Source organism: Poecilia reticulata, linkage group LG12, assembly GCF_000633615.1.
Source record: "Poecilia reticulata strain Guanapo linkage group LG12, Guppy_female_1.0+MT, whole genome shotgun sequence".
Classification (NCBI taxonomy): Eukaryota; Metazoa; Chordata; class Actinopteri; order Cyprinodontiformes; family Poeciliidae; genus Poecilia; species Poecilia reticulata.
The window spans coordinates 26082169-26099787 of record NC_024342.1 but is presented as its reverse complement, the minus strand read 5'-3'; the positions used below and the strand labels follow the sequence as shown (position 1 = coordinate 26099787).

At 55.5% G+C, this 17619-nt stretch overlaps 1 protein-coding gene across 7 annotated transcripts in view; it reads right to left on the bottom strand.

Annotated features, from left to right (window-relative positions):
• Positions 1-16304, bottom strand: part of sptan1 (spectrin alpha, non-erythrocytic 1) — a 22061-nt gene extending 5757 nt beyond the window's left edge. For 3 of the 7 annotated variants that reach the window (XM_008424843.2, XM_008424849.2, XM_008424850.2), the window contains exons 1-40: positions 16196-16304; positions 12959-13198; positions 12755-12880; positions 12207-12347; positions 11769-12049; positions 11550-11694; positions 11323-11477; positions 10898-11033; positions 10712-10813; positions 10498-10635; positions 10315-10425; positions 10157-10234; positions 9920-10075; positions 9547-9751; positions 9039-9220; positions 8701-8944; positions 8370-8492; positions 8070-8287; positions 7903-7995; positions 7682-7816; positions 6682-6830; positions 6473-6529; positions 5102-5300; positions 4922-5026; positions 4809-4841; positions 4694-4729; positions 4474-4521; positions 3957-4048; positions 3737-3881; positions 3483-3664; positions 3149-3248; positions 2881-3078; positions 2660-2806; positions 2482-2585; positions 2067-2229; positions 1965-1979; positions 1239-1370; positions 1010-1147; positions 826-930; positions 451-659 (exon numbers count right to left, since the gene is read on the bottom strand). In XM_008424843.2, coding sequence (XP_008423065.2) covers positions 451-659; positions 826-930; positions 1010-1147; positions 1239-1370; positions 1965-1979; positions 2067-2229; positions 2482-2585; positions 2660-2806; positions 2881-3078; positions 3149-3248; positions 3483-3664; positions 3737-3881; positions 3957-4048; positions 4474-4521; positions 4694-4729; positions 4809-4841; positions 4922-5026; positions 5102-5300; positions 6473-6529; positions 6682-6830; positions 7682-7816; positions 7903-7995; positions 8070-8287; positions 8370-8492; positions 8701-8944; positions 9039-9220; positions 9547-9751; positions 9920-10075; positions 10157-10234; positions 10315-10425; positions 10498-10635; positions 10712-10813; positions 10898-11033; positions 11323-11477; positions 11550-11694; positions 11769-12049; positions 12207-12347; positions 12755-12880; positions 12959-13195 — 5363 coding nt within the window. In that variant the 5' untranslated portion in view covers positions 13196-13198; positions 16196-16304. The remainder of the gene's footprint in view (positions 1-450; positions 660-825; positions 931-1009; positions 1148-1238; positions 1371-1964; positions 1980-2066; positions 2230-2481; positions 2586-2659; positions 2807-2880; positions 3079-3148; positions 3249-3482; positions 3665-3736; positions 3882-3956; positions 4049-4473; positions 4522-4693; positions 4730-4808; positions 4842-4921; positions 5027-5101; positions 5301-6472; positions 6530-6681; positions 6831-7681; positions 7817-7902; positions 7996-8069; positions 8288-8369; positions 8493-8700; positions 8945-9038; positions 9221-9546; positions 9752-9919; positions 10076-10156; positions 10235-10314; positions 10426-10497; positions 10636-10711; positions 10814-10897; positions 11034-11322; positions 11478-11549; positions 11695-11768; positions 12050-12206; positions 12348-12754; positions 12881-12958; positions 13199-16195) is intronic. The other 4 variants (XM_008424844.2, XM_008424845.2, XM_008424846.2 and 1 more) reach the window with 4 other exon arrangements.
• Positions 16305-17619: the final 1315 nt, after the last annotated feature.

Sequence of the window (17619 nt, the reverse complement as noted above, 5' to 3'; positions counted from 1 at the left end):
CCGGTTCCCCCCATTGACCCTCTGGTCAGTGAAGGTGACTGGTTCCCCCCATTGACCCTCTGGTCAGTGAAGGTGACCGGTTCCCCCCATTGACCAGAGGTCAGTGAAGGTGACCGGTTCCCCCCAGAGGACCAGAGGCCAGTGAAGGTGACCGCTTCCCCCCAGAGGACCAGAGGTCAGTGAAGGTGACCGCTTCCCCCCATTGACCCTCTGGTCAGTGAAGGTGACCGGTTCCCCCCATTGACCAGAGGTCAGTGAAGGTGACCGGTTCCCCCCATTGACCAGAGGTCAGTGAAGGTGACCGCTTCCCCCCAGAGGACCAGAGGCCAGTGAAGGTGACCGCTTCCCCCCAGAGGACCAGAGGCCAGTGAAGGTGACCGCTTCCCCCCATTGACCAGAGGTCAGTGAAGGTGACCTCTGGAGCTCAGGAGCAGAGGCTCCAGGTCTTACTTGATCCAGGACTCCTCGTCGTCCAGGTCTCTGAAGAACTGGTGCAGGCGGTGCGACTCGTTGAGCTTGGCACGGCGCCCGGCGGCCATGCTCTTGATCTTGGCGAAGCGGCCGTTGACGGCGTCACGCTTGTCCTTCACCTGCGAGGTGTCGAAGGCGTTGCTGGCCATCAGGCTGTCGGCCTGACCGTTCAGGTCCTTCAGACGGTCCTGCAGGAGCCACACGGATCAGGTCAAGGCAGCGTTCAAATTGGCCCCACGTTGGGCACCAAACAGGTTGGGAGGTTTTCTACATCCTCCCAAGTTCTGAATCGTCTCCTTTGTTCGTCCGTTTCCCATCTGATGAACACAAACGCCCAACAGAACCAACTGGTACCTCGTGAGCAGAGATGTCGGCCTCCAGCAGCTGGTGTTTCTTCAGCAGGTTGTTGACTGAAGCCAGGTCTTTGCCGTAATCCTCGGAGGCCAGCAGAGCTTCGACCTGAGCAGACGTCATCAGGATGGTTAGCGTAGCGCTAACCGCGTTGCCCAGCGTTTCTGCTCCGACCGCAGAGCCTCACCTCAGACAACCAGAAGTCGAAGTCCTTGATGCCGGTGTTGAAGTTCTGCTGCTTGTTGGCCTCCTTCAGCTTCTGACTCTTCTCTGCCGACTTGTTGACGAGGAACTGCCACTGCTCGTCCAGAGCGCTGAGCCGCGCCTGCAGACAGAGCCCACAGACTGGACTTCCTAAACCATCCCACAGAGTAACTGGGGTCCAGTGTTTTGGGTCGGATGTCGGGTCCGGTCACCTTGACGGCGTCCTCGCTGCCGGCGCAGGCTCCTCTCTGGATCAGGGCGTTCCCGGTGTCGATCACGCCTTTGATCCGGTCGGCGTTGGCGTGCAGCTCCGCCTCAAACGCCTGGTGCTTCTGATGTTTGCTCTGGCGGCACAGACACAGAGTCAGACGGCTCTGCTCGGCCCGGTCCGTTCACGGCGGACGCTCTGGGACTTTAACGGACGTCGTTATGGACACAGAGGACATTTATGGACACGGAGGACAAAACAACATCGGCAGCAGAACTGATGATGGAGCCAAAACACACAGAGTCACTTCGAGCTGCTTCTGGGTCAGAACCGACTGGACTCACGTTAGAGCCGCACCACATGAGGCAAACATTCATCGCCATGACGACACGTCAGCCCGGACATCCGGGCTTCACATCTGGACGACGACGATGCAACATGTGGTGCAGCTCTGGTTCCGATCCGTCCGTCCGTCTCACTTCATATCAGACCAGACATGAGTCCAGAATCTGGTTCTCCGGACCGAGCTGAGGCAGAACCATCAGCACGGTTCTGAGAACGTCCGAAGCAGCCGTAAAGCGGACTCTCTCTCCTCTATGGGTCTAAACTGGCAGCAGAACCAACGGACCGAACTAAACGGAGAGCTGATGGAGGACAAACGCTGGGATCTACACAGGAAGCCAAACGGGACGGAACGACTGCTGGTTAGTGAGACACGACTACAACTTACCAGCAGCTTGGACAGCTAGAGAGGGTAGAAGAGAGAGGCGTTCAGACGGGTTACAGGGAGGATGAGGCTCAGAGCGGAACCGGAACCAGAACCAGAACCAACCTGGATGTTGGTGGGGTCCTTGTAGGACTCGTCGGTGGCGGTCTGCAGCTTCTCGCTGATCCAGGCCTCGATCTCGTCCACGTCCCGGCTGAACTGCTGCAGCGTCTGGGACTCCCCCAGCTTGGACCGCTTCTCGATCATCTGGGCCTTCAGCCGGCGCCACCTGGAAAACAGGAGCCGTCCTGATCCAGAACCGTCTGCGGTAAAACTTCTGCTGAGGCCGTTTCCGATCCGCTCAGACCGGCGCCGCCGCTCAGGAGCTCAACCAGGTGGAGGATAACGGAGCTTTATTTTGAAAGTCTGGCAGAATGACCTTGTGTCTGTGGAACCTGACCCAAATTCTGCTGTGGCTCCATTAGCAACACGGCACCAGTTGTTACTGTACATGAGACTTTTATTTTGAAAAACAGCTCACCTGTCCAGAACCTCGTTGCGGCGGTTGTAGATCTCCGGCTTGGCGTAGTGGTCGGCTCCGATCAGCTGGTCAGCGAAGGACTGCAGGGCGGCGATCTTCTCCTCCTGCAGCGAGTTCGGAACAGATTCAGAACCGGTCCAGACCCGGTCCAGAACCCGTCCTCCGGCGGCTCACTGACCTGGACGTTGATGGCCTTGTCGAAGTCCTCGTGCTTCTTGATGAGCGCCTCCACGCTGTCCAGCGAGTCGCCCTTGTCGTCGCTGGCCAGGAAGGCTTCCCGCGCCGCCATCCAGTTCTCGGCCTGCTCACAGTCCCGGTTGAAGAGCTGAGGGCGAGGAGGGGGCGGAGTCAGCGCGGTTCCGGCCCAGGCCCGGCGGCACCGCGCGGGGTCCGGCTCACCTGCAGCTCCAGGCACTGGTCCAGCATCATGCGGCGCTGCACCCAGGCCTTCTCCAGGTCGGCGCGCTCCTGGTCCAGAGCCTTCAGCTTCTGCTGGACGTCGGCGCTGGCGTAGTGGCCGCGCGCCAGCAGCTGCTGGCCGAACTGCTCGAAGGCCTGGAAGGTCCCGGCCCGCGCGTCGATCTCCGTCCGGTGCTCCTGCAAGGCCCACAGTCCGTCACCAGAACCGCACCGGCAGCTTACCGCAGGCGGGAGGCGCTCCGCCCACCTGGTGGCGCTCCAGCAGCGCCTCGGCGCCCGTCACGTCTTTAGCCAGCTCCTCGGACGACACCAGGCCTCGGATCCCGTTGATCCACGACATCAGATCCCTGCAGGAGGAGAAACCAGCCGCTCATCAGAACCAGGTTCTGACCGTTTCCACACTGAACCTCACCAAGCTGGTCTCTACTATCCAGCTACAGGAAATCGTTACAGTTGTTATAATATTCACGATGGCAGTCCTTCAGCCACCAGGAGACGTTTGGCTTCTGATCAGTGAAACCGTCGTCAGAACGTTTCTGCGATTAGCCGTCAGAATAACGGATCAGCCGGCCGAGTCCCACCTGAAGTCGGACAGGAAGCGCTGCAGGTCGTGGGAGTTGCCCAGCTTCTCCTTGCGCTGGTCGGCGCGGCCCACCAGGCTGCTCCACGCCGTGTTCAGCTCCGTGCATTTCTCCTGGATGTCGTCCACGGCCTCCGGGTGCGACTGGATCAGACGCTCCGCCGTCTCGCCCAGAGACTTCACCTGTCGGACAGGAGCAGCCTGCATGAAGGCCGGGGGGCAGCGGGTCGCCTGGGGGTCACGGCGGGTCCTCACCTTATCGCCCAGCGCCGCCAGGTCTCTCTCGAAGCCTTCGTGTTTGCGCTGCAGCGCCTGGACGCTGGCCAGGTCGTGGCCGTAGTTGTCCGTGTTCAGCGCCTGGTTCTTCTCCTCGATCCACTCCTTGGTTTCGTCGGCGTCCCTGAGAGGAAGTGACACGCCTCAGTGGTGCTGCTGGTGTCCGATTGGCCGCCGGGGCGCCAGGAGGCGGGGTTACCTGTGGAAGCGCTGCACCTCGTGGGCGCTGCCCAGCATGTTGCTGCGGTCCTCGGCCAGCTGCTGCAGCGAGCGCCAGCGGTTGTTCAGCTCCTGCAGGAGAGACTGGTCAGACTGGGATCGTCCCACTGCGTCACTGGGGAAGTATTCACACCCACAACCCCCTGACCAACACCAACGGGTTCAATGTGACAGAACAGAGAGTCTGAGCTTCAGTCTGCGGATGTTCTTCCCCTTTATTCTGTCACATCAAATCCACGTTAATTCACTCAAAATGGAGCCTGTTGAAGGGTGGGGACACTTCCTCAGGTCTCCAACCAATCACAGCAGAGCAGGAAGAACCTGCTGACAGCCAGGAGCAAACAGGAAACAGGAAAGATGGAGTCCAGCAGGACGGGTTGCAGGGTGAGAACAGAACCAACAGGAAGGACCATATAAGGACAGAGGCGTCGGGGGGCGGAGCTACGGGTTAGTGTCTGGTGACGATGCAGGACGGGTTTGGATCAGTCGGGTCTTACCTTGATGGTATTAAAGTTAGCCGTTGTTTGGACGCCCAGTCGTATGGTCTAAGGTCAAAGGTCAACCAAACAAGAAAAACAAACACCACAGCAGTCAGGAGCGATTGGCTGATTGAAACCCTGTCATTTCAGATCAATGTGGTGAGGGCAGTAACCATGGCAACGGGTCTGGGCTCAGTCAGAGCGATCGGACCGATGGCAGAACCAGAACCACGCTTACCTTCCAGGGCGAAGCCGTCTTGGAGTCAGACTCATCCTGTCGAACACAGAAAAACCGATTAGCTGATCAGATTCCCTCAGGAACCAGCAAGACGTGAAGGAGGGGAGAACCGGACCTTTCCGGGAGCCGATCCCAGCTGCTCCTGTTGCTGCAGACACAAAGAGACAAACCCGGTCAGACGGAACCGGCAGCCGGGTTCGTCACCCGGACAGCTCAGCTGCAGCTCACCTGGGCCTGGACCGTGGGAGCCTCCTCCGCCATCAGGCCTTCAGACTCCAGCTCCGACGCCACCTTGTTGATGTCCCTCAGCCGGGACTCGTTGGCCTTCAGGTCCTGGATGGGTGGGCGGAACACAGAACATCAGCGCCTGGACAGAACCTGGACTGGGAGGCTCGGTCCTGAACAAACCTTCTGGAAGTCGTCGAACTTCTTCTGCAGAACCTCGACCTGCTCCAGGTCCGAGCCGACCTCCTCGTTGGTCAGGGCGCTCTCCTTCTCGTGGATCCACTGCTGCAGCTCGTTGGCCTCGCGGAACAACATGAACTTCTTGCAGCTCTTCTCCAGCATGTCCTTCCTCTTCTCTCCCAGCTCCAGCAGCGTGCCGTACCTTGGAGACAGAGGGAGCGTCAGCGCAGAGACCCAGAGGGACGCCAGGACCAGGGGAGACGGACACAAGGACACCCGGCATGGAGCGGCGACCCCGACATCATGCATCTACACCAACTCCTCAGTCTGGAGAAGATCCGTCATGAAACGTGCCGCAGTCCAACTACAATCTTTTCCCATTTAACTCAGGAATAGTTTTCACAGCTGTGACACCAAAGTCCCTCCAGGTTTCTTACTTTCTAAACCCGACATGGGTGGAGCGATGCGAACGTTTAGGAGATGTGAACCATGCAGACGCTCTGCAGGAACGCCAGCGGTTCTGGGAACAGAATTCCCCTTCTCAACAGGTTGGTCTGACCTTTCACCCTCATCCAGAGAGGTGAGACAACTTTAGGTCTAGTTGCCCTGGTAACACCTGGAGAGCACCTCTACCTCATCGTTTTCCAATTACCTCAGCAGAACCGCTCAGCATGGATCAAGAATGGATCCATCTAACCCGTTTTCCTGGATGGAGGAGCAGGACATGCCCGTTGTTAAGACCGACGTCTTCAAGCCGATTATACAAACATGAGCGCGCAGGTTCCCGTCCCCGATTGGCTCCCCAGAAGACGACGGAGCCGTCTAATTGGTGACGGATGTAAAGGACTTCCTGAGCTCCATCCTCCACTCGTCTCCACCGTTTGTTCACATCCTGTCAAAGTTCTGCAGTTGTCGGAATGAGCTGCCTTAGGGAGGTAAGTTTCCGTTCATTTTCAGACGGCTCCCTTTCGTTTGCCGTTTTCGGCTAATGCTCACTCTGAAGCCACTTGCTCCATTTCTAACATCTCCATCACAAATAAATAATATTTTAAACTGTTCAACTTCGTGTGTGTCGAGATCTGAAGAGGATGGATCCTTCACCCCAAGACGGGTCGTAACACCAAAGGCTGCAGCAGAACCTGGGTAAACCGGACCGGTTTGAGATGGTACCGAACATCTACATTCAACAGAGGACCTGAAATGTTTCCCTGTTTCTGCTTCACATGGTAGGAGAAAGCGATGGGATGACACAGATGTCCTTCTATCCTGCTGCTGGATAGAAAATGAGGATGGAGGATCACAGACATGAGGGAATCTGAGGCTAAACTGCTGCGGATCACAGGGAAACGGGTCGGAACGCCGGTTCCTACTCACAGCTCTTCCACCTGCTTCATGCGCACAGACACGCTGCAGGGCTCCTTGGTGACGAGCCTGCCGCAGCGAGGCGAGGTTAGGGGTTAGACGAAGAAGAGGAGACAGAAACAGAACCAGGAGCCGAGTCATTAGTGGGTGGGACCAGTTAGGTCCCACAGGAAGGAGGAATGTGTTAGGAAAGCCCACAAGAACGGAAAGACATTTCTTACTGGTTGTCGATCTGTTCCTGTCGAGCTGCGATGCTGCCGTGCTCGTCCAGCAGGTTCTCCCTGGAAGACGACTGAGTCGGGTCCAACTTTTTCACATAGGCGGCCGGAACAAAGCCCTGCCGGTCGTTCACCTCCACCTTCCACCAGTCCTGGGACGTAAAGCCACATCAGACAGAAGGAACATTCCCAACACAGACAGACATCCTGCTGCAGAACTGGAGGTCCAATTCCCAAATCCTCTTTTTTTTAAAAGGTTTTATCGGCTCAGGTGGCTTTTATTTGATAGTTAATTGACAGGAAAGTGGTTAATGAGAGAAGGGGAAGACATGGGGCAAGGGTCACCAGGCCCGGAATCGAACCTGCGACGGCCGCGTCGAGAACTGCTTAACCCCTATTTAACCCCTGAGCCACCACAGCACCCCACCCCAAGTCCTCTTTTTAAAGCTCATTTTAAAGACTAAACAAACATTCATGGGTCGTATTCCTGTCGGGATCAGGATATAAATGTAGAGCCTGAAAAAACGGTAAGAATAATGGGAGAGGTAGATAAAGCATAAACCGATGGAAGCATAAACCGACAGATGCATAAACCGATGGAAGCAAAAACTGATGGATGCATAAACCGATGGATGCATAAACTGATGGAAGCATAAACTGATGGATGGAATAGGGAATAAAAGAATGGAAAAACCGATATTTATCTAGCCGTCAATTAATTTTTCCATAGTTTTCCAGACATGTGCATTCCAGTCTTTTCCAGTCTGTTCTGGACCACGGACCCGTCAGAACCAAACCAAGATCTGCAGTCAGATCATCAGAAAAAGAGATCTGACTGGAGCCTGAGAATCAGACGGATCTCATCTCTTGTATAGTCTGGCTGTTGAAAGAAAAACTTCCAAACAGCCAGGACCGGATCGGATCTGGATCCCAGCATTTTATCCTTCAGGAAAAGAGAACACTGGAATCCTATCAGGAAGCCCGGTCCTGTGAGGTTCTGTACCTTGTTGGTGCTGTTGAGCAGGGTCAGGATGTCGCCCTTCTTCATAGTCACTTCGCGTGGACTTTTCTCCTGATAGTCGTACAGAGCCAGAACCAGCTCCTTCCCAGTCTCGTCATCAGTCGGAGCCACTTGTTGCTGTTCGTAACAGAAACCCAACCTGTCATCCAACAGACCCAAACTTCAGACCTGACCTGATCAGAACTGGGAACAATCAGACTCACCCTGCAGGACTGAGCCTGCTCCTTCAGAGCCTGGATGCTGCTGCCGTACGCCGTCAGGTCTGACATCAGGGCCTCGTGCTTCTTCAGCAGTGCCTGTGGACCAGACCCCGGAGTGAGAACACGCCGTCTCTTTGTGGAACAAACGAACCGCTGCTATCCTGCCATACCTCAGCTGAATCCTCGTCTTTCCCATAGTCCGGGCTCCCAACGATGGGCTCCTTCTCCCTCATCCAGGACTCTGCCTCGTTGGCATCAGCAAAGTACTGCTGGGCCTGCAGGGAGTCCTCCAGGTCCTGCCTCCTCTGGCCCGCCTTGCCCTTCAGGGTGTCCCAACGTCCGTGCAACTCCCCCAGCTTGGCCTTCACCTCTTCCCCGGCAAAGTGACCTGAGAACCGGCATCCCGACCATCAGCACCCTGAGAGGAAGCTGGAAGGTTTTCAGCAAGTTGAGGATCTAAATCCACGTACCTTCCTCCACCATGGTCTCTCCTTTCTGGGTCACGGCTTTGATCCGAGGCTCGTGACCTGTGATCTCAGCCTGCAGAGCCTGGTGCTTCTTCAGCAGGTTCTGGACTCCAATCAGGTCTTTACCTGAGAGACAAACAGGAAGTTATTGCTCATTATTCTATCTGAACCCAAAAGGTCACCCCGGGATCTTACAAGTTCAACATTCCTCTAGACTCAGATTATCTCTCTAATATAAAGACCAAGTTTTAACTGCTCCATAAGTCAGGAAACACAGCAGTGAAGTTGGCTTCCATGCACCCGCCTCTAAGGCCAGAGATCTGGGGGTTGATACCTCTGTTGGTGGACGAGGCGATGGGCTCCTTCTCCCTGATCCAGGTCTCCTCGTCCTCCACGTCCCTGAAGAGCTGCTGCAGGCGCAGCGAGTCAGACAGCTTCTGCTTGCGGGCCGCCATCGGCTCCCGCAGAGCTTCATAGCGAACCACCAGAGCCTCCTGCTTCTTCTGGATGTTGTCTGCGTCAAAGTGGCCGGCTTCCTGGAACTGCCGAGCCTGGATGGTGATCCCGTCGATCCGATCCTGGTGAGGGAACATTCATAGGAGAGGTCACAGATCCGACCTGTACAGACGGAAACGCGCCGAGTCCTGGTGGGTTCTGGGATGTCTGGGTCACCTGGTGAGCTGCCACGTCGGCCTCCAGCAGGGCGTGCTTCTTCTGCAGGTTCTGGACGCTCGTCAGGTCTTTCCCGTAGTCGTCAGAGGCCAAGTGACCTTCGACCTCGTAGAGCCAGAGCTCGATGTCCTCCACGTTCCTGTTGAACTGCTGCTGCTGGTTGGCCTCACGCAGCTTGATGCCTGGAACAAAACACAGAGATGCTGAATCAAAGCCGTTCATCCTCACTAAAGGTTTCCACACATTCTACTCTCCAATCCCAGATTAGCCGATTTCAGAGCTTCAGCAGTAAACGCTCCTAGGAATTAAACGTAGATATTTCTATAATTCCCTGGCTGGATGGTGGGAGCAATGATTTAATTCTGGAATTCTCACATTTTTCCAGACTCCAGGTGTTTTTTCTACATTCTTATCCAACCTGATAAACACTCCTTTCCGTCTCCATGGAAACACCCTCACCCCCGTTTAAAGCCCCTCTACCAGCAGTGCCGTCGTTGGCTCCTGCTACCTTTGAGCTCTGTGGCCTCCAGCAGCTTCTTCCACTGCGCGCTGACATCTTCCATGCGGGCGGTGACCTCAGCGGAGGCATAATGCTTCCTGTCCAGCAGCTCCTGTCCGGACTTCTGCAGGGCGTCGATGCGGCTCTGATTGGCCGACAGCTCGGCCTCAAAGGCCTGGTGTTTCTGCACCTTCCCCTGCAGGTTGGACGGGTCCTGTGGAAGAAGAGGACAGAAGCATAAACTGATGGAAGCATAAACTGATGGAAGCATAAACTGATGGAAGCATAAACTGATGGACAGATGGGTGGAATAGGGAACAAATTATGGAAAAACAAGGCTGAAGAAGCAAACAGAGGCATGGAGAGAGGCGATGCAGCAGACCTTGTAGGATTCGTCTGTAGCAGTCTTCATCTTCTCGTTGATCCAACTCTTCAGCTCATCAGAGTCCCTGAAGAACTGCTGCAGATGGAAGGAGTCCTCCAGGGCAGCCCGGCGGGCCTGAGCGCGCTCATGCAGGGCGTTCCTGCGGCTCAGGAGCTGGAAGCAGAGAGAGATGATAAACCACGACTCGGCTCCTCCAGCTGGAGCTCAGAGCTACGGTGGAAGGAGAAGACTCACAGCGTCTCTGCGCGTTGCCACATCCTCCTTAGCATAGTGGCTGTTCTGGATCAGCTTGGTGGCGAATTCATCCAGAGCCTGGAGATGCAGCAGAGGTATGAGTCAACCTGATCCTGCAGAGCGTCAGTGATGTCCAGAGGAAACTGGAGATGACTCACCGTGATCTTCTCCTCCTGAGCGCTGAGAGACTTCTCAAAGTCCTCGTGTTTCTTCAGCAGAGCTTCCACGCTGTCCAGGGAGTCTCCCAGGTCTTCGTTCAGAAGGAAAGCCTGCAGAGATGTTCAGTTCACCAGTTAAACCAGTTAATCCAGCCCGTCTCTGCAGACTGTGGCCCTGCTCACCTCCTGCTTGCTCATCCAGTTGTCCACCTGCTCCGTGTCCCTGTAGAACAGCTGCAGGTCCATGCACTGTTCGTACTGCTGCCGGCGGACCTCCCACAGCTCCAGGAGGGACTCCTTCTCCTGGGCCAGGATCCCCAGCTGCAGACACACAGAACACAGTTAAAGCACAACCAACGGACAAACTGGACATTCTAACCTGATCTGACGCCCCCACCTTCTCCTTGACCTCCTCGGAGGCGTAGTGTCCTGCACTGAGCAGGGCCTGACCAGCTTCATCTGTGGTCCTGAAGCTGTCCTCGTGGGCATCGATCTCCCCCTGAAGGAGACGAGACAAGCCGACCCATGCTCAGTAAATGTCCGGTTCTGGTCTCTGACCAGCTGCAGCTTTAAGGAGCATCACCTTGTGCTCCTGGTGCCGGTCCAGCAGCGCCTCGGCTCCGGCCACGTCGTTGGCCAGCTCGTCGGCGTTGATCAGAGCCTTCATCTCCGTCACCCAGCTGGTCAGATCCCTGAAGTCTGCGGTGAAGCGCTGCAGACTGGAGGACAGGAGGACAGAAGGACAGGAGGATATGGTCTGAGTGAGACAATGTCTAACTAACTAACTAACTAGGGGAGGAAGAAATAGAAGAAAGGAAGGTGCAAAGAGAATCTACTTGTGGTCTGAACCCACGAGTAGATGGTTGTGTGTCTGGTTAGTTGTGTGTCTCGCTGATTGGTTAGTTGTGTGTCTGTCTGGTTAGTTGTGTGTCTGGTTGGTTAGTTGTATGTCTGGTTAGTTGGTTAGCTGTGTGTCTGGTTAGCTGTGTGCTGCTTGGCGGTGCGTACTGGTAGGAGTCGTTGAGGCGGGCGTGGCGCTCAGCAGCCAGCGTCTGGATCTGCTCCCAGTTGGTGATGAGTTCGTCCTTCTTCAGGTGGATCTGGGAGGCGTTCTGAGGATGGGTCTGCTGCAGGCGCTCGGCGTCCCCGCCCAGAGTGTTCACCTGGTTGACAGCAGGAAGCGGGTTAGCAGGGGATTGAAAAGCTGGATGTGGGGCAGCAGGAATGTGTCCCACCTTGTCCTTCAGAGCGGCCAGGTCTCGTTCCAGACCCTCCTGCTTCCTCAGCAGAGCCTGAACGCTGGCCAAGTCCCGCCCAAAGTCATCGGAGGCCATCAGCTGCTCCTTCTCCTTGATCCAGCTGATGGTCTCATCCACATCCCTGCAGACAGAAGCAGCAGCTCAGAGAGCGGTCCCACCTGAGAAGACGTTGGTCCTGAGGTTTGCGGCGTCCACCTGTTGAAGCGCTGCACCTCGGCCGAGCCGAACAGCCGGGTCTGCCTCTGCAGGGCCAGGCCCTTCAGGCGCTGCCAGGCCGCGTTCACCTCCTCCTGCTTCCTGACGATCAGCTCGTTCTCCGGGTGCGCCTCCTGGATCAGCTTCCCGGCCAGCTGGTTCACCTCGTTCACGCGCTCCTCGTGAGCCGCCAGGTCCGTCTGGAACTCCTCAAACTTCTTCTGCAGGAGCTCCACGTGCTCCAGGTCCTGACCCAGTTCCTCAGAGGTCACGATGGCCTCCTGCACGGCGAGCACAGCGGCGTCAGCTGCAGCTGATGCAGTTTCTGAAGCTCCATCAGCTGCAGGATGTTTACAACCATCCAGCAGATGGATTTATTGAATAAAGCGATGAGCTCTGCTGACCCAAAGCGGTTCTCCCACCAGAACCGGTTCTGACCTTGTCGCTGATCCAGTCCAGAGCGTCTTCACACTCCCTCAGGTACTGCACCAGTTTCTGGGCCTGCAGCAGCCGCATGCCCTTCTCCTTGGTCTTCTGCAGCAGCAGGTCCCAGAGGCGGTGCAGCTCCTCCAGGCGGCTCTGGAAACACAAAGCCTCTCTGAGTTCTGTAGATCTACGTCAGGCGGCTCGGCCCGTCTAACTGGGTCGTGTTCCTGCAGGTTCTGACAAATCAACTGATTTGTTTTTGTGTTTGATCGACCGGACCGGACCGGAGCGGAGCAGAGAGCTCGTCACACTAAAGAGAGGAAAGGCGCTGCGGGGAAACCGGGTCAGAACACAGAGGAGCCACTCCAGTCCAAACACACACTTGGATGTACTCAGCCATGTTGACGCTGGTGACGATGGGCCTCTGCTGCGTCCGGTACGGAGTGTAGGACTGAACCCGACAGGGACAACAATCAAACCGGGATCGTCTGAAGCAGCCCGTTCCCGTCCAGAACCGGCTGGCCCGGATCGGGACGGTGCTGGGAGTCTGAGGGACGTACCCGGATGGTCTCTGAGGCGAAGTGTCCCTCGGTGGTCATCAGGTTCCCCGTCTTGTCCAGTTCGATGATGGCCGCCGCGTTGGCCTGGACCTCCGCCTCAAACGCCTGGTGCTTCTGCAGCTTCCCCTGTGAGGACACACACGTCAGCTGCAGCAGACCCGGGTCACGGCGCCGGGCCAGGCCCGCTTCCTGTCAGAACCGGACCTGCAGGTTGGACGGGTCCTTGTAGTTCTCGTCGGAGGCGATCTGAAGCTTCTCCTGGATCCATTTCTCCAACTCGTCGGCGTCGCGGCGGAAGAACTGGAATCGGTACGAATCCTCCAGCTTCTGGCGCCGGACCATGGACAGCTCCTTGAAGCGCCGGTACCGGTCCAGAACCTGCTGCCGGCGCTCCTGGATGTCTTCGGCTGTTTCCAGCACTTTGACTCCGACCGTGTCCATTTTCTGCAACGAACACAACAGAGAGGATGAGAACCCGGTCTGCTCCAGAACCAGCTGCGGTACAGGTCCGGTTCTGGAGGTCCAATGAAAACACTCGATGCTGCCATGTGAACGCAGCTGATTGGTCAGGAGCTGAACTAATGAGAACAGAGCAACAGAAAACCGTGAAGGAGCTGATTTAGAGAGCTGGAAGTTCTCCTGGATCAGAACCAGAACCGGACCTGCTGGTACCTGTAGGTCTGGATCAGTGGAGAAGTGGGACCCGTCCTACAGAACCAGAGCTTTCTCTGCAGTGGGCCAGAACCTCGGCTCCACAGTGAAAGGCCAGACACCAAGCCCCCCCTGGCCCCTCCCCTCCTCTCCCGTTGCTTAGCAACCAGCAGCAGCTGACATGCCATGAATGCCTGGGGGGAGTGGGGGGGGCCGGAAATCCCCCAGTGTGAGCGGCGCCGAGGTCCCACACAAAGAGAAGTGAGCGGTCAGCGTCTCTGTGGGCTCAGGCCGCCGGGCCGGACCGGACCGAACCGGACCGAACCGGCTGCTGCTCAGAACCGACCGCTGGGCCAGCAGGAAGTGAGGCGGGGTCTTTCTGTTCCCATCCAGAGGAAACATGAGGAGGTTTATCAGCGAGCAGCTCGGCTCTGCAGCGCCTGATAACACACACACACACACACACACACACACACACAGGCCCCCGCCCTGCTTCAGGAGATAACCCCCCCCTCAGCAGACAGACGCGCCTCCCTTTCTGTTTCTGCATCAAACCCGTCGCCGTTTCCTTCCACTAAACTTTCCGGGCCGCAGCCTGTGGTTTCTGATGGAGGCGCTGCTAATGGCTGCAGCAGATGAGCAGGAAGCTCGTTAACCGGGTCAAACATCCCGATAATGGAGGGGTGTGTGAGGTAATCAGAGGATGTTAAAGTCCACGCCGACACTCCCTGAGCCTCAGCGGAGCAGATGATCCACTTCAGCGACGCCCAGGGAGCGCCGGAGGAAGGGGAGGGAGGGGGGCAGGAAGTGACTCAGGAGGCAAAGGAAGTTCAATGGAGGAGGTTCAGTCAGCTAATCATGTCACCATCAGTCTGGAAATCATCCAGAAGGTTCTGGAGGTTCTGTCGGGTCCAGACATCAGGAGATATGCAGCAATATCCTCTGTTGCCATGGTTACCTTCAGCAGCTAACAGGAAGGCTAAATGTTAAAAGATGTATTCTTTAAATGAAAAGATAACATGGATATAGAAACATCCGGGAAGGTCAGCCATGCTAGCAGCGCTAAGCAATGCTAACTGAAACCGACTGATGCTAAAGACTGTCCTGTCTTTAGCATCATCTGATGCTAAAGACAGGAAGCTAAAGCATCCCATTATCGGGATGACGTCACCTCTGCTCCTCACTGGAATAACAACGAGCGCTAACGGCTATGCTAACAGCAGGGTGGCTGCTGTTAGCATAGCATTAGCTCTGGAATCTGTCAACGTCGGCCTGCAGGAGGAAACCTGAACCTTTCCCAGCTGTATCAGAACCCGACCAGAACAGAACCTCCATCATGCAAAGGTTTCACCCCAACAGGAAACATGCGAACAGAACCGGGTCGGCACCACCCAGAATCACAGCATACACACACAGAGCGGCTCTGTCCTCAGCTGCTCCTCCTCTGAGGCTCGGTTCTGATCCGCTCCGCTCCGAACCAGAACCTTCTTCTGCTGTGTCAGACGCAGTGCAGTGACTGGGCAGAACCCAGCAGAACCAAGCCCAGCCTCTGCTGCAGGGATGCTCCGCCCCCCCACCGCTGGCCTGGAAACACACTCCTCACTTCCACCCTGGAAACCCAGGATGCGCCTCATTTTCCAGGTGTTTGCTGCCTGTTCTCACACACACACACACACACACACACACACACACACACACACACACACACACACACACACACACACACACACACACACACACCCAGCAGCTGTTACCTGCAGTGTGGGCTTAGGGACAGTCGCCATGCTGCGGGGTGGAAGAACCTCGGTTAGCTCTCAAGCCGTCTGTAGGACAGTAAAGGTGTGACGAGAACGGATCAGAACCGGGTCAGAACCACACCCAGACAGCAGAACCAAAGGCTCTCTGGTCCAGAGGTCTCCATGGAAACAGTGAGAATAACCCAGTTAACGGTTTCTCCGGGTCGTTGCAGAGCGGACCGTCAGAACCAGGTCCGGTTTATCCTGCAGGCCCGGCTGCTGGAGTCTGGACACATCTGAAGCCGTCTAATAAAATATTACCCTGTTACTTTTTACTTTAATCTGTTCCTCCATGATGACACCCTGCCCCCCCGGCCCCCCTGGTCAATCTGTTCTAGCGCCGCCTCTGCTGGGAATCAGACGGCATCTCTATGAGTTCACCCGCAGCAGCGCCCCCTAGCTGTGGCTCTGGCATTGCAGCTTCTTAACGCCGTTATCTGAATACAGATGCTCTGCGGTTCTGGTTAAACCCACTCTGACCCGGTTCGGACAAACAGAGCGGATCAGATCCGGGCTCATCTGGTTCCCAGTAAACTGGCTGGTATCAGTTCGGACCGGCCATCCGGGTCATGCTGTCCAGAACCGCGGTGCTAACGCGGCGGCGTGATGGACGGAGGCCTGGGCGGCTCCTTTCCGACCGGAAACCATTTATTTTTTATTGAACATCTGTCCAATAATCTGGGTTAATCTGCAGAACCCGGTACCATCCGAACCCTCACTGAAAACCAAAACACGCCCACGAGTCGGAACTGCAGCCTCCATCACATCCTGCACAAGTTTATTACCTTTAAACAGCAAATAAAGCGTCTTCGAACCGATAGTTGACGTTTTATTTCACCGTCGCTGTTAGCTGCTGTTAGCCGTTAGCTGCTGCTAGCCGGGCCGAAAAACCCGAACAAACAGCTTTAAAACTACAAAATGAAAATCAGCATTTACTGGTTTTAAAACGCAACATCGGCGTACCAAGCAGGAAACGTGGAAATAACTTCCTTACCGTGAGGTTTTTTCCCAAAGAGCTAGTGGAGAAGACGTTATCCCGAAGAATCGACCCTGACGGTTCGTCTGAAGGGCGGGGCGCTCTGTGGCATGACGTCACTCCTGCAGCTGTACGGAAACACCCGAAGTTCGACGGAAGGACACGAATGCGGGCGGGAGATGGAGTGACTTCATTTTCGAGCAAAACAAACATCTAGGAGTGGAAAACAAAACTCCCGGAGGAAAAACTCAGCTTCTAGTTTACCTCAGACGCTGCTGTGTTGAGGAAAAACTTATATTTAACTTTTAAAACATTCATTTGTGCCATAATCTCTGGATATTAGCGTATTAAAAGTGTAGTCAAGCCACGGAAATCATATTTAATTTAAAGAGACGCATTGTTTATTCAGCTTTGGGAAACTTACTGTTATGACATAAAGCCAACATTCCATTTTTATTATGTTATATTCTAGTTGTTTTCAAAATACAGATATTACTCTATATGAACAATTGTTCTGGCCCTGAAATAAAGATATATAAATATATACACATAATTATGTAGTCTTGTTAGGTACAGCATGGTTGTGTACTTCAGGATTCACATTTCAGAGGGTTTTGTTTATACATTAACAGACGGGTTGCCGGTTCGAACCCAGCTCTGTCCGTCTCACTCTGAACATCCATTGTGACGTATTTCCTGGTTGCTAAGCAACATTGGGTCAGCTGAGGACCATGAGACCCGGCGGCGGCGGCGGCAGATCCTCTGACCTGCTCAGAATGCTGAAAGCCACAACAAACACGTTTCATGTGAGTTCAGGTCAGTAAATTCAGTACCTGTTGGTTCTGTTGGGTCACCTGGCCGGCGGCGGTGACCCAGACGCTTCAGCCATCAGCAGCGTTTAATCAGACATGCTAGTAGAACACAGACACATTTAGTTTTTACTAGGAATGGTGCACGTCTGGATCAGAACCAGAACCTGTGGCTGGAGTTGAAGGTTTGATTCCCGTCTCGTGGTGACACTGACAGACACCAGGGGGCAGTGTTCTGGGCCCGACCCAGAGGCTGACTGGATCCACCAGTCAAACCACTAAAAGCAGAAAAACCAGTCCAACAGCTTAAAATAATTCATACTTTATGTTTCTAATATGGATGTGTTTGGTCTCCAGCATCCGTTGCCGTGGCGATGAGGAGTGTTTCAGACGGGTGACGGGGAGCGCCGCGGCCGGCCGAGGACCCCGTCACTGAACACGTTGGCGTAGGACGCTTTGAGGAACTGGACGTAGTTCTGCAGGCTGCGGTTGGTGCTGTCCGACTGCTCCAGGCGGTCCTGGAGGTCCTGCAGGCGGCTCTGGTACCGCCTCTCCGCCTGAGGACCAATCACAGGTTACTGACACGCTACTGGACCAATCACATGTTACTGACACGCTACTGGACCAATCACA